Source organism: Haliotis rubra, unplaced genomic scaffold, assembly GCF_003918875.1.
Source record: "Haliotis rubra isolate DU_JTF1 unplaced genomic scaffold, ASM391887v1 Scf71, whole genome shotgun sequence".
NCBI classification, from domain to species: Eukaryota; Metazoa; Mollusca; class Gastropoda; order Lepetellida; family Haliotidae; genus Haliotis; species Haliotis rubra.
This window is the reverse complement of record NW_025767424.1, coordinates 1876082-1896256: the sequence shown is the minus strand read 5'-3', so window position 1 is coordinate 1896256 and position 20175 is coordinate 1876082. Positions and strand designations below refer to the sequence as shown.

Below are 20175 nucleotides of genomic sequence, written 5' to 3'. Positions count from 1 at the left end.
TCTTCCCCACTCACTAATGTGTAAAGCCCATTTATGGTGTCCCCTGCCATGATATTGCTGGAATATTGCTATAAGTGTTATAAAACCCATCTTCCCACTCACTGATGTGTAAAGGCCCATTTATGGTGTCACCTGCCATGATATTGCTGGAATATTGCTATAAGTGTTATAAAACCCATCTTCCCCACTCACTAATGTGTAAAGCCCATTTATGGTGTCCCCTGCCATGATATTGCTGGAATATTGCTATAAGTGTTATAAAACCCATCTTCCCCACTCACTAATGTGTAAAGCCCATTTATGGTGTCACCTGACATGATATTGCTGGAATATTGCTATAAGTGTTATAAAACCCATTTCTCCACTCACTAATGTGTAAAACCCATTTATGGTGTCACCTGACATGATATTGACGGAATATTGAATAACCTGGTGGTTATTGTGATTATTCTTCATGCAGTAGACTGGTTTTGATTCCAATTTGATAAGCTTTGTGTTGTGTAAATTTGGAGATGACATAATGTTTGAAATCATGCGCCATGGCACAGCGCACACAGTGCAAGAAGATTATGACCAGTTCATGTATCATTTGATGTTTATCTTTGTGCAAACCAGGTCTGGTGAACCATTTTGCAAAATGTTCTCAAAGCAGTGGTGCATGTATACACGGTTATGAATTAACCTTTATTGCAAATTGTAACGCATGTGTATTAGACTGGACTGTGTACATATATTAGTAAATGAACATGCGTCTAGACTAGCCACGATACAGTGACATTTATATCAGGGATGTTGCAAAATTTTATTGATCGAATATGAAATTAGGGCAATTTTGAAATACGTTTGCTACTATGAAGGCTTTGATAGGCATTTAGAAGTGAGAAGAACATGAATGCATAGGATCATTTATTAAGGGATGAGTGAGTTTAGTTTTAGCAATATTCCAGCTATATGGCGGCAGGCTAAATAAATGAGTCCAGACCAGTCTATCCAGTGATCAACAGGATGAGCATCGATCTACACAAATGGGATACAATGACATGTGCCAACCAAGTCAGCGAGCCTGTTCACACCAGATCCCGTTTGTCACCCCTTGCGATAAACATGGGTTACTGAAGATCATTGGATCACTCACTCACTCACTCACTCACTCACTCACTCACGCACGCACGCACGCACGCATGCACACACGCATGCACTCATGCACTCAATGCCACTGTTTTTCATTAGGGGCTCATATAAACATTACTAACAAATCGTTCAAGAAGTCGGCCACAGGGCACACAGTGATTATGGTACACTGATTACAATTTTCATGTTTCTGTGGTATAAAAAATATAGCACTTATATTACTGTGTAATAACAATATCTGTCAGTAATGATAGGGATCAGGTGGTTGTGATGTGTGGATTGCTGATTGTCACATGTCACTGTAACATGGTGTCACGTGTCACTGTAACATGGTGTAACACAGATAATGATAGTGCAGTCATACTTTACAATGTACAAGCTTCTGTGATATAGCTACATTCCCTCAATAACCCGTTAAGATCTGGATTATAATTGGTGTTCAGCAACCCATGCTTGTTGTCCCCCGCCGCAATGCGGAACAGGGGACTATGTATTCAGCAGCGTCCGTACGTACCACCCCGATTCTTGTTAACGTTATATCTCATGAACTGTTGTACCCAATGTCTTCAAATTTGGTGACAGCCTACATTGGGAGATTACCCAGACACCAGTCGATTTGGGTGACCTTGACCTTATTTTCAAGGTCACCACGACACTTTGACCCCTTTTCAAACTGTTGTTAACGTGATATCACATACACTGAAGTATCCAATATCTTCAAATTTGGTGACAGCCTATATTAGGGGATTACGCAGACACCAGTTGATTTGGGTGACCTTGACCTTAACTTCAAGGTCACCACGACACTTTGCATGCTTTTAACTCTTGTTAGCATATATCATGGACTGTTGTACCCAATGTCTTCAAATTTGGTGACAGCCTATATTAGGGGATTACGCAGACACCAGTTGATTTGGGTGACCTTGACCTTATCTTCAAGGTCACCACGACACTTTTCACACTTTTAACTCTTGTTAACGCAATATCTCATGGACTGAAATGTACCCAATGTCTTCAAATTTGGTGACAGTTTACATTGGGGTATTACACAGACACCAGTTTATTTGGGTGACCTTGACCTTATCTTCAAGGTCACCATGACACTTTTACCGCTTTTTAAAGGTGATATCTCATAAAACATTGCACCCAGTGTTTTCAAGTATGTTGACAGACTACATTGGGTGATAATGCAGACACCAGTCATTTCAGGCATCTTGTATGTGACCCAAAAATAAAAAGTAGTAAATATAGATATTCCATTCTTTAGCGGCGGGGGACATTGCCATATCAGTGGCAAACACTTGTTGTAAGAGGAAACTAACTGTTCCTGACATAATAATTTACAGACTGCCGTCATATGGCAGGAATGTTGTTATAGTCTGTTTGCAGTGAAAATGTACCGATGTATTTCACTTAAAACTAAAAAGTAAATCAAATAACGTGAAATTAAGATTGAGAACAAACGATAATAGATTCGAATCACTATTATTGGGTTGTATTACAAGGGGATAAGCACAGTAGTTGGAACAGTGAAACAAATGCATGTGCAGTATGTGATAAGCGTTCACTTAGACCAACCCTACATGTTCTCAGTGTTTCATTTAATACAAACCAATAGCGATTTGAAACTATGATCGTTTATCTTAAGTTGAAGAAAATTCTGAGATTTAAATGTTCAAATGGCAAGGTAAAATTATGAGGATTCACAATCTTAATTTCACTTTATTCGATTTACTTTTTTGTTTAAAGTGAAATTCATCGGTATGTTTTCACTGCAAACAGACTATAAGTGCGACGTTATAAATGAACATTCAACATTACAGGAGTTGTAACTAGCCAGTTGCTAGAATACAGCTCCTCCTACTGAGGTTCAATTCCCCAGATGGTACAATGTGTTGGGTACAATTAATGTGTGAAGTTTATATCCCTACCATGTAGCGTGACTGATGCTAAAAGTAAAACGAAACTCTGACTCACATTATTCTGTAAAATCCACTCCACATGAATGCTGATAACATCTTTATTGATGAAAGCATTCATTAATGATGGAGAATTGACAGACTGTCCCATCAACAAGTGCTGCTCTCATCTGGGAGCATGGCTAATGGTATTGGAGGATAATAGCACATGGACAATCCATCATACTTGATATCAAACCTCATATGTTAGGGTTCAGGGTAGTCATCATCACTATGGGTTAGGACACTTAACTGATGTCTGTGACTATTTGAGGTCCATTGTTCACTAAATACAGCAAATTAGTTCGAATAGCACAAATGAAGGGAGTAAGATTCACTAATTTTACCTGTTAGAGGAGTTAAACGTCTTTGATGTGAGTGACTGTTTTAATCGTTTGACACTTGTTCAACTATAAGGAATGGTTTGAAGGCCTACGCTACTTAATTATCCTTCCTGGTTAGGCAGAGTTATGCCCCTTGGTTGTTCAAGCACCAAACTCTTGACAGTGAGTCTGTTTACCCAGTTACAGTTACAGGGGTTCATGGAGATTTCGCAACTGCTTGTCATCCAATGCATAATCAACAAGTAGTGACTGTTCTGATGCAGAATCCAAATACCTTTTCCAAAGCTAATTATCTTGTTTGTCAAGTGGAATTTCTGTCTCACTTATCTAGCATTGTGTTAGTGCAGTGAGGATACAACGGGGGAAGTTGGGTTCGTATTCTGTTAGTGTGCTGTATATAATAATTTCACATCATGTGGTGTTTGAGTTAGAGTTTTCATGCGTTGTTTAATGCTGTTTAAGGCTGCACTCAATAATATTCCAGCTATATGGCAATGGTGAGGTGAGGTGAAATTGGGTTTTACGTCATGCTTGAGAATATTTCACTCATATGACGACGTGCATGTGTGTGTATGTGTATGTGCGGCTGCTTGTACTAGCCCAGACTTAAGCTAGTTTTATAGTACTAGCCCACTGAGATACCGTGCCGCAGTGAAGCATGAATACCCCACTCAGACACATTATACTGACTCTGAGCCGACCAGTTTTGTTGTACCCATTAATGCCGAGCGCCAGGCAGGGACCAACAAGTACCATATTTTAACGTCTTTTGGTATGACGCGGTCGGGTATCAAACCCGCGACCTTCCGCTCTCCGGGCGGACGCTCTAACCACTACACCACGGAGGCGGTTATATGGCAATGGTCTGACAATCTGGTAATCAACATCATGAGCATCGATCTACACAATCCAACCAAAGTCAGCAAGCCTGACTAGCTGATCCCATTTGTTGCCTCTTATGACAACCATTGGTTCATATAGACCAATTTTCAAATTGTCACAGATCCAAAATTCTTGTAATAACGTGTACACTGGTGGCCATGATATTAGCAGGGTAACAAAGGTGTCACGCACTAAGACCTTGTTCAAGTTGTTTGGGTTTCAGTACTAAATTGCCCCAATGATGATCCTTGGTCAGTCGGCTTCTAAGGAATCAGTAGGCAACAATAGAGGTATATGATTACAATTCTGTTGGCTGTTGATTTTCTGATGACTGAAATACTGCAAAAACCTTCATCACTGGTATTTCCCCACAGTGGTAATGCTGGAATATTGCTAAAAGCAGCATAAAACTAAACTCACTCACTTATTATCAATCACTATAGTCTGTTTGCAGTGAAAACGTACCAATGAATTTCACTTTAAACAAGAAAGCAAATCGAATAAAGTGAAATTAAGATTGCGAATCCTCATAATTTTACCTTGCCAACTGAACATTTAAATATCAGAATTTATTCATCTTAGGATAAAGTGTTTAACAAACGATCATAGATTCAAATCGTTATTATTGGTTTGTATTACAAGGGTGTATGCACATTAATTGAAACACTGAGAACAAGTAGGGTTGGTCTAAGTTAACGCTCATCACGTACCGCACTGCATTTGTTTCAGTGTTCCAACTACTGCGCTTACCCCCTTGTAATACAAACCAATAATAGCGATTTGAATCTATGATCATTTGTTAAACAACTTTTATCCTAAGATGAATAAAATTCTGAGATTCAAATGTTCAATTGGCAAGGTAAAATTATGAGGATTCGCAATCTTAATTTCACTTTATTTGATTTACTTTTTGTTTAAAGTGAAATTCATCGGTATCGTTTTCACTAAACAGACTATAGTTTGCTTGCTTCTGCTCAGGTTATTACAGGCTCAGCAGCAATCATATAGACGTTCAACAGCAGACACACAATCGTAGTCATCAAGTTTCGTAGTCTCAGCAAAGTATGGTTTTACTGCAGCATACAACATTATCTCTTGCAGTGAGGGACAGACTACCATATTTTCAGGTTATCATTACCAACAAATATGTCATTTTTTTGTATTATCTGTTTTGATCATCTTACTGGCTCATTTTGTACTGACATGTAGAGCTTTACAAGTTAAAACAGGGCTCTTTAAAACCAGTCACCCAATTTGTCTGGAACATAAATGAACACAAATATGCTTCTCTTTGAAACACAGAACCTTTTCCCGATTCAACTCCTGTAATGGTGTCTGTTTGTAGTGTTACTCAGGTGTGCGGAGAGCATCAGTGTCCATCCTTCAAAGCCGTAAAAGCCTGACCCACATTTTCCATGTCTTTTGAAGTGTAAAACTTTTTTGAGTTAGGTAAAAATTATGTACAGGATACATTAGACATTTTCTTTGAGTGCAGCAAAACTCTTATATGATGGTATGGAACTGTAATTACCCTACAGTTTATATTTCACATCTGTAACATTAAAAAAATATAATGGATAACATGAAATCCTTTTATTCCTAGGATTTAGGTTTTAACAAGAATTCTGATGCCCTAGGGTTGTTGTGAAAGCTTGTTATAGAAAGCTTAAAAGCATTGCTCGTGGTACTTGGCCTGCTACCATTCAATCATGTTATTTGAGATTTGACAAGTCTTTTGATGAGCAGCAGCTAAAACATCTTACATGCAGGATGCTTTAGTCAGAAATTATGATGCTCTGACACATCAGTCGTCCTTCTGTGTGTTCTTACATCTCTGTCGAAGTTATTGGTAAATGTCTTTTGAACCAATGGGCAGGAGATACAGAAGGCTTTGTGTGAGTTCCTGTGGGTTTGGTGTAAAGTGATGTTTTTAACACTTGAAGTTGACAGTATCTCTCACTTGGTGTTTCTGTTGATGTTAAGATGGCAGCACATAGGGGAATTGTAAATAATTCATACCCATTTTCCCAATTCTTGAATCTTTGATCCCAGGGGAATGCTTTCATGACAGAATATGTTCCTATTTGATAATACTTAAAGCATTAAAAATTAGTTTTAAAAGACAGCTGTGATATTTTATTGTACATGAGAAAGAATTATGGCAAAAATCATGCTGCATAAAAATGCATGAGTTTTATGACTGGGATTACTGAACAAGTCTTTCTTGAATCCTAAATGACAGGCCTGTCTTCAAGATGCCTCGTAATTGTTCTTTTGCCTTGGAAGTTTGAATACAGACCATCACGTCCTGTGCTGGCCGTGACTGTTCGACTTATTACATTGTCAGTTATGGCTGTATAACTGCTGACAGTATGCCAGGCATATTGAACACAGTGCTGTCCATCACTGTGGAAGTGGAAAGCTGGCCTCTCCATCACGTAGGATTTCATTTTCCATACCAGTCATAAAACATCAATGTATCAATTTGTCCTGAAATCCACTAAATTGTTGTATTATGCTAAAATTTCTTGACTAACATTCTAGTGGTTAAAGAATTTGCTTGCCATGCCGAAGACCTGGGTTCGATTCCCCATATGGTAGAATGTGTGAAGCCATTTCTGGTGTGCCCGCCATGATATTGCTGGAATATTGCTAAAAGCGGCATAAAACCAAACTCACTCACTTACTATATATATCTTTGAAATTAACTCTGGTTGTGGTGGTGGGAAACTTTTGCTGCTACTAATATGGAAGGATAAAAATTGATTCAAGCTGCATACTACACAAATTCTGACAGGCTATAGTGTCAGGTATGGCTGATGTTGATCCAGTTTAGGGACTTTGGGTTCCTTGTGCTGCAGATCATAAAATGACATCTAAATGTGGACTGATCGTGCAACAGCAGTTCGGAGTTGTTAGTATGACCGTCGTGGGTGACTCCTGTTTAGACCAATTCTGATGATCTGATCATGTCCACAGTCTAAGTAGACTTATTATTATTCGTTACACTGCTATACTGAGTCTAACAAAACTTTGTGGAAGGTCACGTCAGGTAACCTTTTCAATTGACCAATCAGAACACAGCTTACGCAATCGCGAAAGCTGACATTCACACTACCTTTTGAACTTTTACCTCGAAAAAGTTGTGTACCCGAACGATCCTGAATGCTATTTTCCGCTTCAGAGTGATTAACATGGAGCACGCCACAACCGTGAGTAAGCAGTCGCTGAAAATAGCGTTTTGTCAGTATTCAAGGATGTCAGCTTGCGGAAATATTAGCTAATGATAACCATGTCAAAAGCGTATATTCTGTAGGTCATATATCTGTGTTTTATGCAGGTTTTCATTTGTTGTGTGATCAGTGTTAACGACCGGGGAAAAGTAAATCCTTTTTGTAAGTCCCAAACCCTAAATAGTAGCCGTTGTCTGATTGGTTAAATCCGTTCTCTCGTCTCGTGTTTGATTGGATGGTCATAGGTCGCTCAAAGGTTACCTGACGCGACCTTCCACAAGGGTTTGTTAGACTCAATATAGCAGTGTAACGAATAATACTGAGCCTAAGTTTACTTAGACTGATCATGTCCAAGTCCTTACTTGAATCCAAGGTTGAGGATTGAGTTCAGCAGTAGCAGTTGGAATTGGATTGGGGCTAAATTTGGGCTAAGAAGGGATTGTTTACCCCCATGAGAGTTCAAGTTACCAATAAGAGTTGTCGCTTTGCTTTTATGATCCCTACTTATTCCTGGGTATAATACACATGCTTAGATCTATCTAAGTAGTAAATGTCTTCAGTCTGTCAGCCTCTATCACCATTAGCTTCTTCACTCAATGAACGGAGATATAACTGAACTACACTATTTCTGCCTTACATCAAATCTAGCTGCGGTAACTGTACCTCAATAGGGCTGTAAATGATTATCGTTGATTTGTCTCTTCATAGAACTACAGCCATCTCATTGTGTTTTCCTGATAGATTCCCTGTCAATGATCCCTATTAAAGATTCCAACCTGATAAGTACATAGAACATTTCTTCACCAAGAATATGTGTACACAGTTTTGAAGGCAAGTATCCTAGAAAATTGATCATGTTGCATTTGTCACGAGAGCTGAACGACAAGTTAGCACGGAGGTAAAGTTACCCCAGCCACATCAATTCTAACACATGCATTTGCTGGACAAATGTAGATCGAATTTCTACCTGAACTGTGAATGAACTTTATAGAGGCCTTGTTTTGAACTCATTGTCATCAATAATTAACTCCCTGTATACATGTATTTTGATTAAGAATCAATGCTATTTCTGAAGATAATAGGCCTGCAGCTATAACATTCAGAGGCCCAGATAAGCTGCATATCCTGGGTAAAATACGCATAGAAAATTTCCAATTACGCATTGAAAAATAATTGTTGCATACCAATTCCGCATTTAAATGTTAGATACGCAAAAAAGTTTAAAACAAATGCGTACGGAATATATTTATAAAAATCGCTTGCGTAATGAAAAAGACATCGATTGCTATCAAGTTGTACTGTTAGTATAGGCCTGGTACTGGATCAGTGTTTTTTTATGAAATCATTTACATTATGTTTAATTTGGGTTTGATTAGGTATGACATAAGGCAGAACATACCTGCTTAGTAAACTTACTCAATGACATAATACTTAGGTGAGTAAAATGACTGAAATACGCACATATTTGAAAGCAGTGGGTAACGGAAAATGAAGTACTCACTCAACATTCATAATACTCACTCCAATAAAATACAGTGGGTACAGTACCCACATGAGCAAATCTTATCAGGAGCTCTGACATTGATAGAGTACAGTAACTAATGGCATATCACTGGCAACATTTTGAACCTGCCTCGTGCTAACTTTCATCTAAAGTACTTAACAGTTACTGATATTTACACCTGAAAAACATATAAGCACCGTCTGTTTGTTTTGTTTTGATATCATCTGGAAAAACGTATATCTTCTGGAAAGATCTGTGTATGATATTGATGAATCAGTTACCATGTGTGAAGCACACATGACACATGTGGTCTCACCCTAGGCAAGTGAGTTTGTTCATTAATTACCTTTGTTCACCAAGCAGTGAATGGGTACCCGGTGGAATAAGTCATATGACTGTTAACCTTCCAGCGCCTGCCTCACAGGCAGCTTTGGTTATCCGGGGTAATAATGTGTTAGCGCCTTGAGCAAGTGGCTGGAAACAGGTGCTTTATAAACAGCCATTATTATATCATTATACCACCTTAACTATTTTTCACGTGAATATTTAAGCAATAGCGACACATAAACTTCATTTTGTCTAAAATTACCTCTAATACCTGATAAAATATTGTCATCTGAGGAGATTCTGGGTTAGAATTGGTTCCCATTAATCTATGCTTTTCATGGAAGACAAACAAATGGACTGGATGGGCAGATTCTGTGATTGACTTCATTGTGTATCACTTTACCTTCACAACATACACTGTTGTTGATAATATCAGTCACTGTCTGGTCCAGGTTATATCATTAACAAGCATGCTTTACTTGATGAATATCTATATCAGTGTTTAATCAATAAATGAAAAATGAATGATGTGACAATATAGGTTGTTGCTCATAATATTAGTCACATGTCTTGTCCAGATTCAAGTGTTTACAGGCTGAACAATGGGGAAAGTTCTATGGATAATACAGCTTCTTTATTATAATGTAAGCAATGTTTCGGTGCAACTACTAGCTTGATAATGGTGTCGAGAGCTACAACGAAACGTCTCTTATATTTTGATAAAGAAGTTATATATCTATAGAACTTTCCCCGTTGTTCATCACACCGTCTTCAAAATACCACTCAAAAAAGTTATTTACAGGCTGACTTTACTTATTGAATATTGAAATCAGTGTTTAATCTTTAAACGAAAAACGAATGAAAAATGGGGTACAAGGACACTGTTGCTCCAGTTGGTCACAAATACTTAGTCATATCATTAATGAGAAGACTGAGTGAATGAGTTCAGTTTTATGCCACACTCAAGCAATATTCCAGCTATATGGGGTGGTGGGGTAGCCTAATGGTTAAAGCGTTGGCTCGTCACACCGAAGACCCGGGTTTGAATCCCCACATGGGCACAATGTGTGAAGCCCATTTCTGGTGTCCCCCGCCGCGATGTTGCTGGAATATTGCTAAAAGTGGCGTAAAACCAAACTCAGTCAGTCAGTCGGTCCAGCTATATGGCGGCGTTCTGTAAATAATCGAGTCTGGACCAGACTTTCCAGTGATCAACAGCATGAGCATCGATCTGCGCATGTGGGAACCGATGACATGTGTCAACCAAGTCAGTGATCCTGACCACCCGATCCCGTTAGTCTCCTCGTACGACAAGCATGGGTTACTGAAGGTACATTCTAACCCGGACCTTAACAGTTAATTAATGAGAAGAGGTGGGATAACAATTATTGGGGATGTCAAAGAACTATTGTTCCTAGAAGAGTATAATCCTGTATTTTTGCATCCAAATATGGATGTCACGTTGTGGAAAAAAAAGAAAGAAAGAAAATAAGTACATGATATATGTTTTTCAGAAATGTTTTATCATGGAAATAGATGTTGTTGAGCTATTTTCCATGGAGCCGTTGTACAAAGTAATCTTAGCGCTAAGGTGACCGTAACTCCCATACCTTAACATAGACTTAGCACAAAGGTTGTTTTGTACAACGGCACCCAGATGTCTAACCTTTAAACTACCGCTATACAACTTAATATATAACCTCATCTTGCAACCCAAAGAAAGGTTGATATTTTTACAGGTGGCACAGCTGAAGTGAATGTATCATTACACTAGTGTCATGATGTGATATAAATATATATGTCTAAGGCAGCTATGAAATATTGTCTCGAAATATATAAATAACAGATTTTCTCCCTCATATGAATTAAGGGAACAGATTATGGGGTCACTGTATTAATTTGAATAATCTCCACACCTTGAAGAACTAACTTGATTAGCAAGTTGCGTTTGAGTCATTCAAATACCAGTTATACTTTCTGCTGACTAATCAGTGTGGGCATATGCTCCACACAGACCATGTGTAGAGTTTGAATAACATTAGTTTAAAGTCTATTGTTTGGTTAAACATTTTTAGACACATTTTACTGTTTTGTTTGTTTGTTATTTAACACTACTGAACATTATTCCAACCATAAGATGAAATCTGTAGATAATTGAATCTGGACCAGACTGATCCAACGATCCATGCCGTTAGGGTATGTGGACATGCTTTCTCGGGGCCTGACCACCCAGTTCATTTAATCGCCTCTGACGACCTGCAAAGAATCTAGTGCTCCTTACTACGAGGTTCATTTAATTCTTTCAGAGCTGCCTTCAGGAAATCTGATAACTGAAAGTCATAAATTTCCTGTCCTGAAAGAAATTTGAAAAACACATCATTCCTCTCTTGTGTAATTGGTAGTAATCCAATCACTGCAAGCCAGGAATATATCCAATGTACTCTCAACAATGAGCTGCCAACTCATCCTGGAGAAAAACAGGATCAGGAATTCACTTATATAATTAGTACTTTCATCAATGTCAGTTTGGTTTCAGAGCTGCTAACAGTTACAGTTATTGATAGTGCTTTGAATAAAATTATTCTCGTCTTTGACAGATGCAATCCCTTATCGTAGCAAAACAAATTGTAGCAAACTGGCCGAAATAATGAATTTCAGGTATAGACACCGTGTTTGCATACAATTAGTCCACAAGTTGTAACAAGGGCGGATTTAACCAGGTATTTGCCAAGTTTGCACTTGATTCGGGACATATTATCCTGTCAAACCTTTTAGCTTTGAAACATTTTCAAATAAAGAGTTCTAAATTGGTGGTAGTTACCTTGAACATCTGGGCCCCGTTCCTCAAAGCGATCGTAGCGCTACGACAGTCGTAAGTCTATGTTAAAGTATGGGAGTTACGATCACCTTAGCGCTACGATCGCTTCGAGGAACGGGGCCCTGGGGCAACAAGTTCCAACTTGTGCTTGCTGAATTGCAATAGTCTGGGACAAGTGGACATATTTACGCAATCAAGTTTGAAAGAACTTTCAAAAATATTCTTTTCTTTCAGAGTTGTAAACTGGTAGAAGTTACCTTGAACAAACTCCAACTTGTGCTTACCAAATTTTAATAGTCCCTGGACACGTGTACATATTTAAGCTATCAAGTTTCAATTAATTTTCACGAATGTTTTTCTCTTCCAGAGTTGTAAACTGGTAGAAGTTACGTCAAACATCTGGGGCACCAAGTTCCAGCTGGTTGGGTGTGCTTCCTACCTCCCAGAGATGCTTGGGCACGTCGTCTACAAGACCAGCCTCCTCCACCTGCAGCCACGTCAGATGACCATCACCCTCTGTGAGCTCTGTGGAAGCAGCCAGCAGCTGTCTCGGGACCCCAACTTCACTCCAGCAGGCATGAGCGAGGATGACGACCGTCTTGTAAGTGTAGGTCCAAGGTTACTACAGCATGATTCAGTAGACTGATGGGTAGACTCTGTGTTGGTACGTCTCGTGTCTACTGTATGGGATGCAGGATTGAAACTCAGGATCCATGTTGTTGTAGAGGTAACAAGGTTTGTGAAGACCAATAGGCATGAGATAGATGACATGGTTGAAAGGCGGTCAGATCAGGTGTTACCGCACTGCTTGGGTGTGTTATTCTACATCGATAACCTGACTGGCTGTTCCTACATTCAGCCGAGGTATGCCTACCTCTAGTTACCAACAAGTATGGTAGATGCATAGATCTGGGTATTGACAATGTTGTGAAACATCATCATCAACATCAGCATCATCATCTTTGGTTCTTCATCACCATGCCAAAACAAATAGGTTCCACTAAAGTGACTAAGGCATGTGACCTTGACCTTCACAGTCACAGTCAGTACTGTAAAGAGATCCAGCAACCACGTCTTCTGACTACATTAGAAGTGACACTAACAGCAAGAGGGCTGAAAGACTGTTGGCAAATAGCATTAAGATCAAAGTCAGTCAGTCACCCTTTAAAGCATGCTTGTAGGAATACTACACTTATATATCAGTATGCCAGTGAATATATGTATCATTATATATGTCCTTACATAGTGTGACCGCCTCCGTGGTGTAGTGGTTAGAGCGTCCGCCCGGAGAGCGGAAGGTCATGGGTTCGATCCCCGACCACGTCATACCAAAAGATGTTAAAATATGGTACTTGTTGGTCCCTGCCTGGCGCTTGGCATTAATGGGTACAACAAGGACTGGTCGGCTCGGAGTCAGTATAATGTGTCTGAGTAGGGTATTCATGCTTCACTGCGGCATGGTATCTCAGTGGGCTAGCACTATAAAACCAGCTTAAGTCTGGGCTAGTACAAGCAGCCGCACTTACACATACACACGCATGCACGTCGTGAGATGAGCGAAATATTCTCAAGCATGACGTTAAACCCAATTTCACCTCACCTCACCTTACATAGTGTTAGCTCTTGACTGTCCTCTTTACTCTGGTGGTAGATAGAACTTGCTGTTGCATGCCTTGATTAAAATTTGGGGTTTCCAGGAACAGACATGACTACAAATCTGTTATTATCATTCAAAAATTTGAGGGGAACGGTGGTTTTGACAAAAACAACAAATTCAGTTACTTTACATGTATGCAAACCAGAATGACAAGAATACTTGTTGGATATGACCAATGGTATAAGTGTAATTGTTTGGCAACTTGAAGGTCTAAATATCATTTCAAGACTATTACAATGTATTAAGTAATAATATAATTGATTATTCTCTATGTTTAGAGACAAGAAAAACATCTATGTAGACCTACGTAAATAAATTTATGCTAGATATAAACTTTGATTGATCTATTAAATGTTTGAACTTGAAATAACTGCTTTATCATTGTCAACTTATTAAATATAAACATTCTGTATCAGTAAATATTTGTAAGTTTGTTTTGATACAGAATCAGTTTTACTCATTTATTCCTATCACGTATCTACCCTGGATCTCACCCAGTATTCAGCTGTATGAAATCACTAATGGCACAGGATCCAATCACAGGGATTGGGAAAGGCAGGGGCCATGGGCCATTTTGCACGTTAGAATAACAAATGGCCCATTAAAATTGTTAAGTTTACTATTCATACAAGGGCAGTGGTCCATTCTAAATTCAGAAAATGGTTAATAATCCTGAAAATGGCCCGTTGTCAAAGTTCTCTATCCTATTTCCTGAATCATAAAGAAATTTCAGAGCTATACTGGTGGTAGTGTTTATCCAAGCATGAGAGTCAACACTGATGTCATTGTTTGCCTTTTATCATCAACGTATGAGAGCGGGGGTAGCTGAGTGGTTAAAGCATTCGTTCATCATGCCGATGACCTGGGTTCAATTCCCCACATGGGTACAATGTGTGAAGCCCATTTCTGGTGTCCCCTGCCGTGATATTGCAGGAATATTACTAAAAGTGGTGTAAAACTAAACTCACTCAATCATCGACTTATGTTTGGTACTAGTCTAAGAGAAAAGGTAGAGTGTGTGTCTCGTTTCATTGAGTTATGCTTGGTATTTGTCTTAGATAAAGGGTAAATTGTGTTTCGTGTAGATCAGGAGCTGGGTTGATGCAGCTATTGATGGTGTTAGACAAGTAGTTTTGTTGTCATATTCTGCACATATCGATTCATGTATTTGTCATTTTCATGTGTCCATTTATATGTGGTCTTATTTCACAAAATGTGACTCACCTGATTATATTGCCCTATAGACTTCCATGTACATTGTACTTATATGTAAAATATTGGAAATGAATGTTTTGCAAGAGCTGGTTTATTGAGATTGTGGCTGCCCTTTCACTGAGAATTGAAATTTTGACTCAAAGATTGTGATCACCATGACTGAAATGTTTCCAATGTGATAGTACATCTTGACTCACTCACTCAGCAATCTCTATGTAGTTGAAATACTGCCATTATGACACTACATTTTGAATATTGTCAATCAATATTTCATTTTGATTCACTCACTTATAACATAGGGATCACTATGTGGATAAAATATCGCCAATGGGACATTATATCTGGACCCACTTAATAACATAGTGATCACTGAGTTGCTGAAATATTGTCAATGCAATGTTTCATTTTGAACTCATATTGATCACTATGTGGATAAAATATCGCCAATGGGACATTATATCTGGACCCACTTAATAACATAGTGATCACTGAGTTGCTGAAATATTGTCAATGCAATGTTTCATTTTGACTCACTCACTTATAACATAGGGATCACTATGTGGATAAAATATCGCCAATGGGACATTATATCTGGACCCACTTAATAACATAGTGATCACTGAGTTGCTGAAATATTGTCAATGCAATGTTTCATTTTGACTCACTCACTTATAACATAGGGATCACTATGTGGATAAAATATCGCCAATGGGACATTATATCTGGACCCACTTAATAACAGTGGACACTGAGTTGCTGAAATATTGTCAAAGGGATGTTACATTTTGGCTCACTCTCCTTCTAGGGCCTCACCATTGAGACAAATGTTTTTGTTCTTGTTAGGAAGTGTGTGTATTCTTTCAGCTTCACATTATTTATCTAAAGCTATCTTTTTCATATTTTTTGTTTGTGTAAGAAGCAGGATAGTATTTTGCAGCCACTCACATGAGATGTGAATGATTAGATTAATAGAAAAAACACTAAACGTGAAATCTGAGGATTTATTAGGTCTCTCTGGCGTCAGATCAGAGACACAGTGGCCTTTCTTGTGTTGTGTGAAAAGGGTTGTGATGGATAAGGATGCTATAAATGCAGGATGTGTTTCTTAAGTTTTTATGGACCTATATCAGATAGGAATATATCATCATTATTGCTGTTCAGTTGGTGCTTTTGGAGATTTATTTATCCTGGTTCTGATTTCCAGAAACATCTGTTTTGCCATACAATATTTATTACCTTGAAACATGGCTGTAATGCATTGATCCTTTAACTCCATTTGTATTCAGTATCCAGGTTGCTTCTGCCAGTTGTAACATTTCTGTGGAATATTGGTAACTGATGTAACTTGCTCGACTGTCCTCAAGAAAATGTCCTTGCTGCGAGATAAATGCCATCTTTGTGATTTTAATGCTGTAAATGTTCAACCCATTGAGTAAAGTAAATCTGAGAAAAATGATAAAGATGATCTGCTCCAGTGTATATTTTCAAGTGCAGGTTTCCAACTTTCAAGAGAGCTTGTTCTGTTTTTGAATCGTCTGCCCATCTTCTTGGGGTTGCAATGTATGTCAGACACTATTTAATTGGCTGGCATCATGAGATGTTGTCAGTGCTTGGTAATGTTTCTGTTCAGTTGGTGTGTCACCTGTTTCCATGGTCTAGACCGCCTCCGTGGTGTAGTGGTTAGAGCGTCCGCCCAGAGAGCGGAAGGTCGTGGGTTCGATCCCCGACCACGTCAAACCAAAAGATGTTAAAATATGGTACTTGTTGGTCCCTGCCTGGCGCTTGGCATTAATGGGTACAACAAGGACTGGTCGGCTTGGAGTCAGTATAATGTGTCTGAGTAGGGTATTCATGCTTCACTGCGGCATGGTATCTCAGTGGGCTAGCACTATAAAACCAGCTTAAGTCTGGGCTGGTACAAGCAGCCGCACATACACATACACACGCATGCACGTCGTCATATGACCGAAATATTCTCAAGCACGACACCTCACCTCCATGGTTTAATAATTTGGCCTGGGAAAAGGTGATTCTGGGTTAGAGCTATTTCTGTCATGGGGCATTTTGGTGTAAGGTGGTTCTCTGGTCTGAAGGTAGTGGTCAAAGATTTGAAGATTTTTCCATGATCTTGTGTCTGGGTTGGAAATAGTTTTCATGATATCTTTTATTTGGAATAAGATGTTTTTCTGGTCTAGCTTGTGTATTTAGTCTGTACCTATGATGTTTGCATGGCTAGTGTCAGGATATAAGAGGTTACAACAGTCTGCTAAAGGTATAAGATCATTGCTGTCCCAGTCTGGTCTCTCTTATTTTGACAGTAGTTGGATTGCAAATTTTGACCTTTTATCCGGTGACTCAAGACTTATTTACAAGTAAGGGAAATATCTAAGAGAAAACTCATGACAATTGTGATGTAGCCATTTTGCAGAAATTCTGCAAGAACTCATGACCTGTTTTCCCCTTATGCTTTCCAACCGTTCTTTATGTTCCAGCAACAAGTGATGGTCTGGATAATGAGGTTACCTCTGAACCGGTGGATAAGGTGATGCCTGTTAATACAGACTTACAACAAGCGAATCAGATCTCAGTGGATGTTCAACCAGCTCGTGGTGAAGCCTGTCGAGGAGAGGATGTCGGCAGTGCTGTAAATGGGCATAGTGATGCCCCCAATGCCACATTCTTGCCAACAAGACTTTCCCACTCAGGGAGTATAAGATCCAGATCCTTATCTCCAATTAGGAATGGTTTGAATCATAACTCTTTAGCATTTAAGCTTGAAAATGGTAGTGACAGCAATGTGGTGAAAGAAAACTATGCTAATCAAGGTGCTCGACCCAAAGTGAGAAAATGTACCCCGCTTAGTGCAACTGCTTCAGTGAAGGCTTCCAATGTGCAACAAGGCCCAGCTAATGGTGGGGCAGGACTCATCCTCAGCTCAACTGATGCAACTACTCCAAATGTGCCCAGGCAAAGTCCCAGTTCCACAGACTCAGACACAGTTGTCCCCTCAGATGTCCGACCAGGGGACAGCCCAAGATGGGCAGATCCAGCCAGCGAGGCAATCAAATACATTGATGAGGAAACCCCAGAAAATACGGAGCTTCCTTTTGAAAATAATTTGGTGGGAGATTGCAGTCCAACTGCACCCACTGTGGTGGACCTTCAACGGCGCCTATACCTTGCTCAACAGGGTTCTGTAGACTTTGATCCTTCTGAGGAAACCAATAACGTACAGACCTTTTCAGAACGGAACAGCTGTGATTCTCTGGTGATGGAAGAAGATACATCTGCTTCCCTGGTTCTGTTTGATGATGGTCAGCCCGTTGGGCATGGGTCTGTGGACAGGGGCATTAATGTGGTAGGCAAGTCTCTGTTCAAGGAGACAGAATTGACAAATGGTGGTGATATTGAAATTTTACATAGTGCATCACTACCAGCCTCACCAGTGAGAAAAATTGACTCACCTACAAGAAAATTACGTGAAGAGATTTTGAAAGGAAAGTGTCGGCATCTTAGTCCTGTATTCAGAAGGAAAACCAAACATTCCAGAGCAGTGGACAGTTCAGATGAAGACATTTTGCTTGCTATAGAGGAGATGAAAGGCGGCCATAGTTACAAGAATCTGGAGACCTTCCAAAAATCTCAGCTGAAACAAAAGGTATGTCAAATTTCTGATCTTCTACAGCTTATGGTATTACAGACTGTCCTTACAGCCATACTACAATTATCCATTCTTGTTGACGATAGTAGACATGAACGTATGCCTTGGTTATCTAAGCTATATCAAAGGTACAGAAAAAGGTTTCATTCATCCTACTTATCAATCAACCAAGAGCTTAGTTGCTTCTTTGGCATCTGGGGGCGGTGGAGTAGCTTAGTGGTTAAAGCATTCACTCATCAGGTCGAATACCTGGGTTTGATTTCCACATGGGTACAATGTGTGAAGCCCATTTCTGGTGTCCCCCACTGTTATATTGCTGGAATATTGCTAAAGGCAGCGTAAAACAAAACTCACTCACTCACTTTGGCAACTGGTATTTTTCAAATGAGCTTTGTTTTTAATATTTGAGGTAACTTCTGCAGAGTAGTCACTAAAACCATATGAAATAAGCTTACTGATATTAGTTAGTAATAGAGCTACTTATGGATTAAGTTTAGCCTGGAACAGGTCCAGTTTGAAGGGGTCTTTAAAAAATGCTGACACACTTCTGTCTAAAGGGGTGGAGTCACGATGGCAGCCCTTGAAGAATGAGGTGATGTGTTCAAGGCGATGTTAAAAAACAACAGTGCCATTAAACCAGATGACTCTCAACATGGCTATGGATAGATCTATCACAATCACATAACTGGATTAGTTTAGCCTGTAACAGGTCCAGTTTGCAGGGGTCTTTAAAAAATGCTGACACACTTCTGTCTCAAGGGGTGGAGTCACGATGGCAGCCCTTGAAGAATGAGGTGATGTGTTCAAGGCAATGTTAAAAAACAACAGTGCCATTAAACCAGATGACTCTCAACATGGCTATGGATAGATCTATCACAATCACATAACTGAAAATACAGTTTCCAGCAACGACCTTAATGTTCCAAAAGAAATTAAGTTAAGATGGATGACATAAAAGATATTAGACTTTCTTTTCTATTTTGTTTCAGTTATTGAATGTCTAAATTGTTTTTGTTTTTTTTTGTGTGTGTTTTTAATTTGCAATGATAAAAGGTGTTGCATGTATTACAATGTATATGTGGAGAGGTTGTACACACAAACTACTTTCTAAAAGACACAAAATAATAACTGTATACATTGATACATTACAAATGATATTTGTATTGACTAATTGCATCACATAAACAAATTTATCTACATATGGAAGAACAAATTAGTACCGTTTTAGGTGTACATTTCTCTCAGGTTATGATATTTAGTACATGTCAATTAGCAGTCCTTCATTGATGTGAAATTACATACTATTGAATATATATTACATTCTGTACACATTCTCTGATTTTGGGGAATATTATCGTGTTTCTGAAGTTCAGTCATTAATCAATGAGATATTTTGTTTGTATTTGTTTTACCTATGTGATGATGGTCTATAAACAATCATGCCT

The 20175-nt window shown here is 39.0% G+C and overlaps 1 protein-coding gene across 1 annotated transcript in view; it reads left to right on the top strand.

The window, feature by feature from the left end:
* LOC124259134 (tubby-related protein 4-like) overlaps nt 1-20175 on the top strand; it is a 234226-nt gene that overhangs the window by 174554 nt on the left and 39497 nt on the right. Inside the window, 3 exon segments of the mRNA XM_046693229.1 lie at nt 12565-12798; nt 16545-16629; nt 17562-18727. Coding sequence (XP_046549185.1) covers nt 12565-12798; nt 16545-16629; nt 17562-18727 — 1485 coding nt within the window.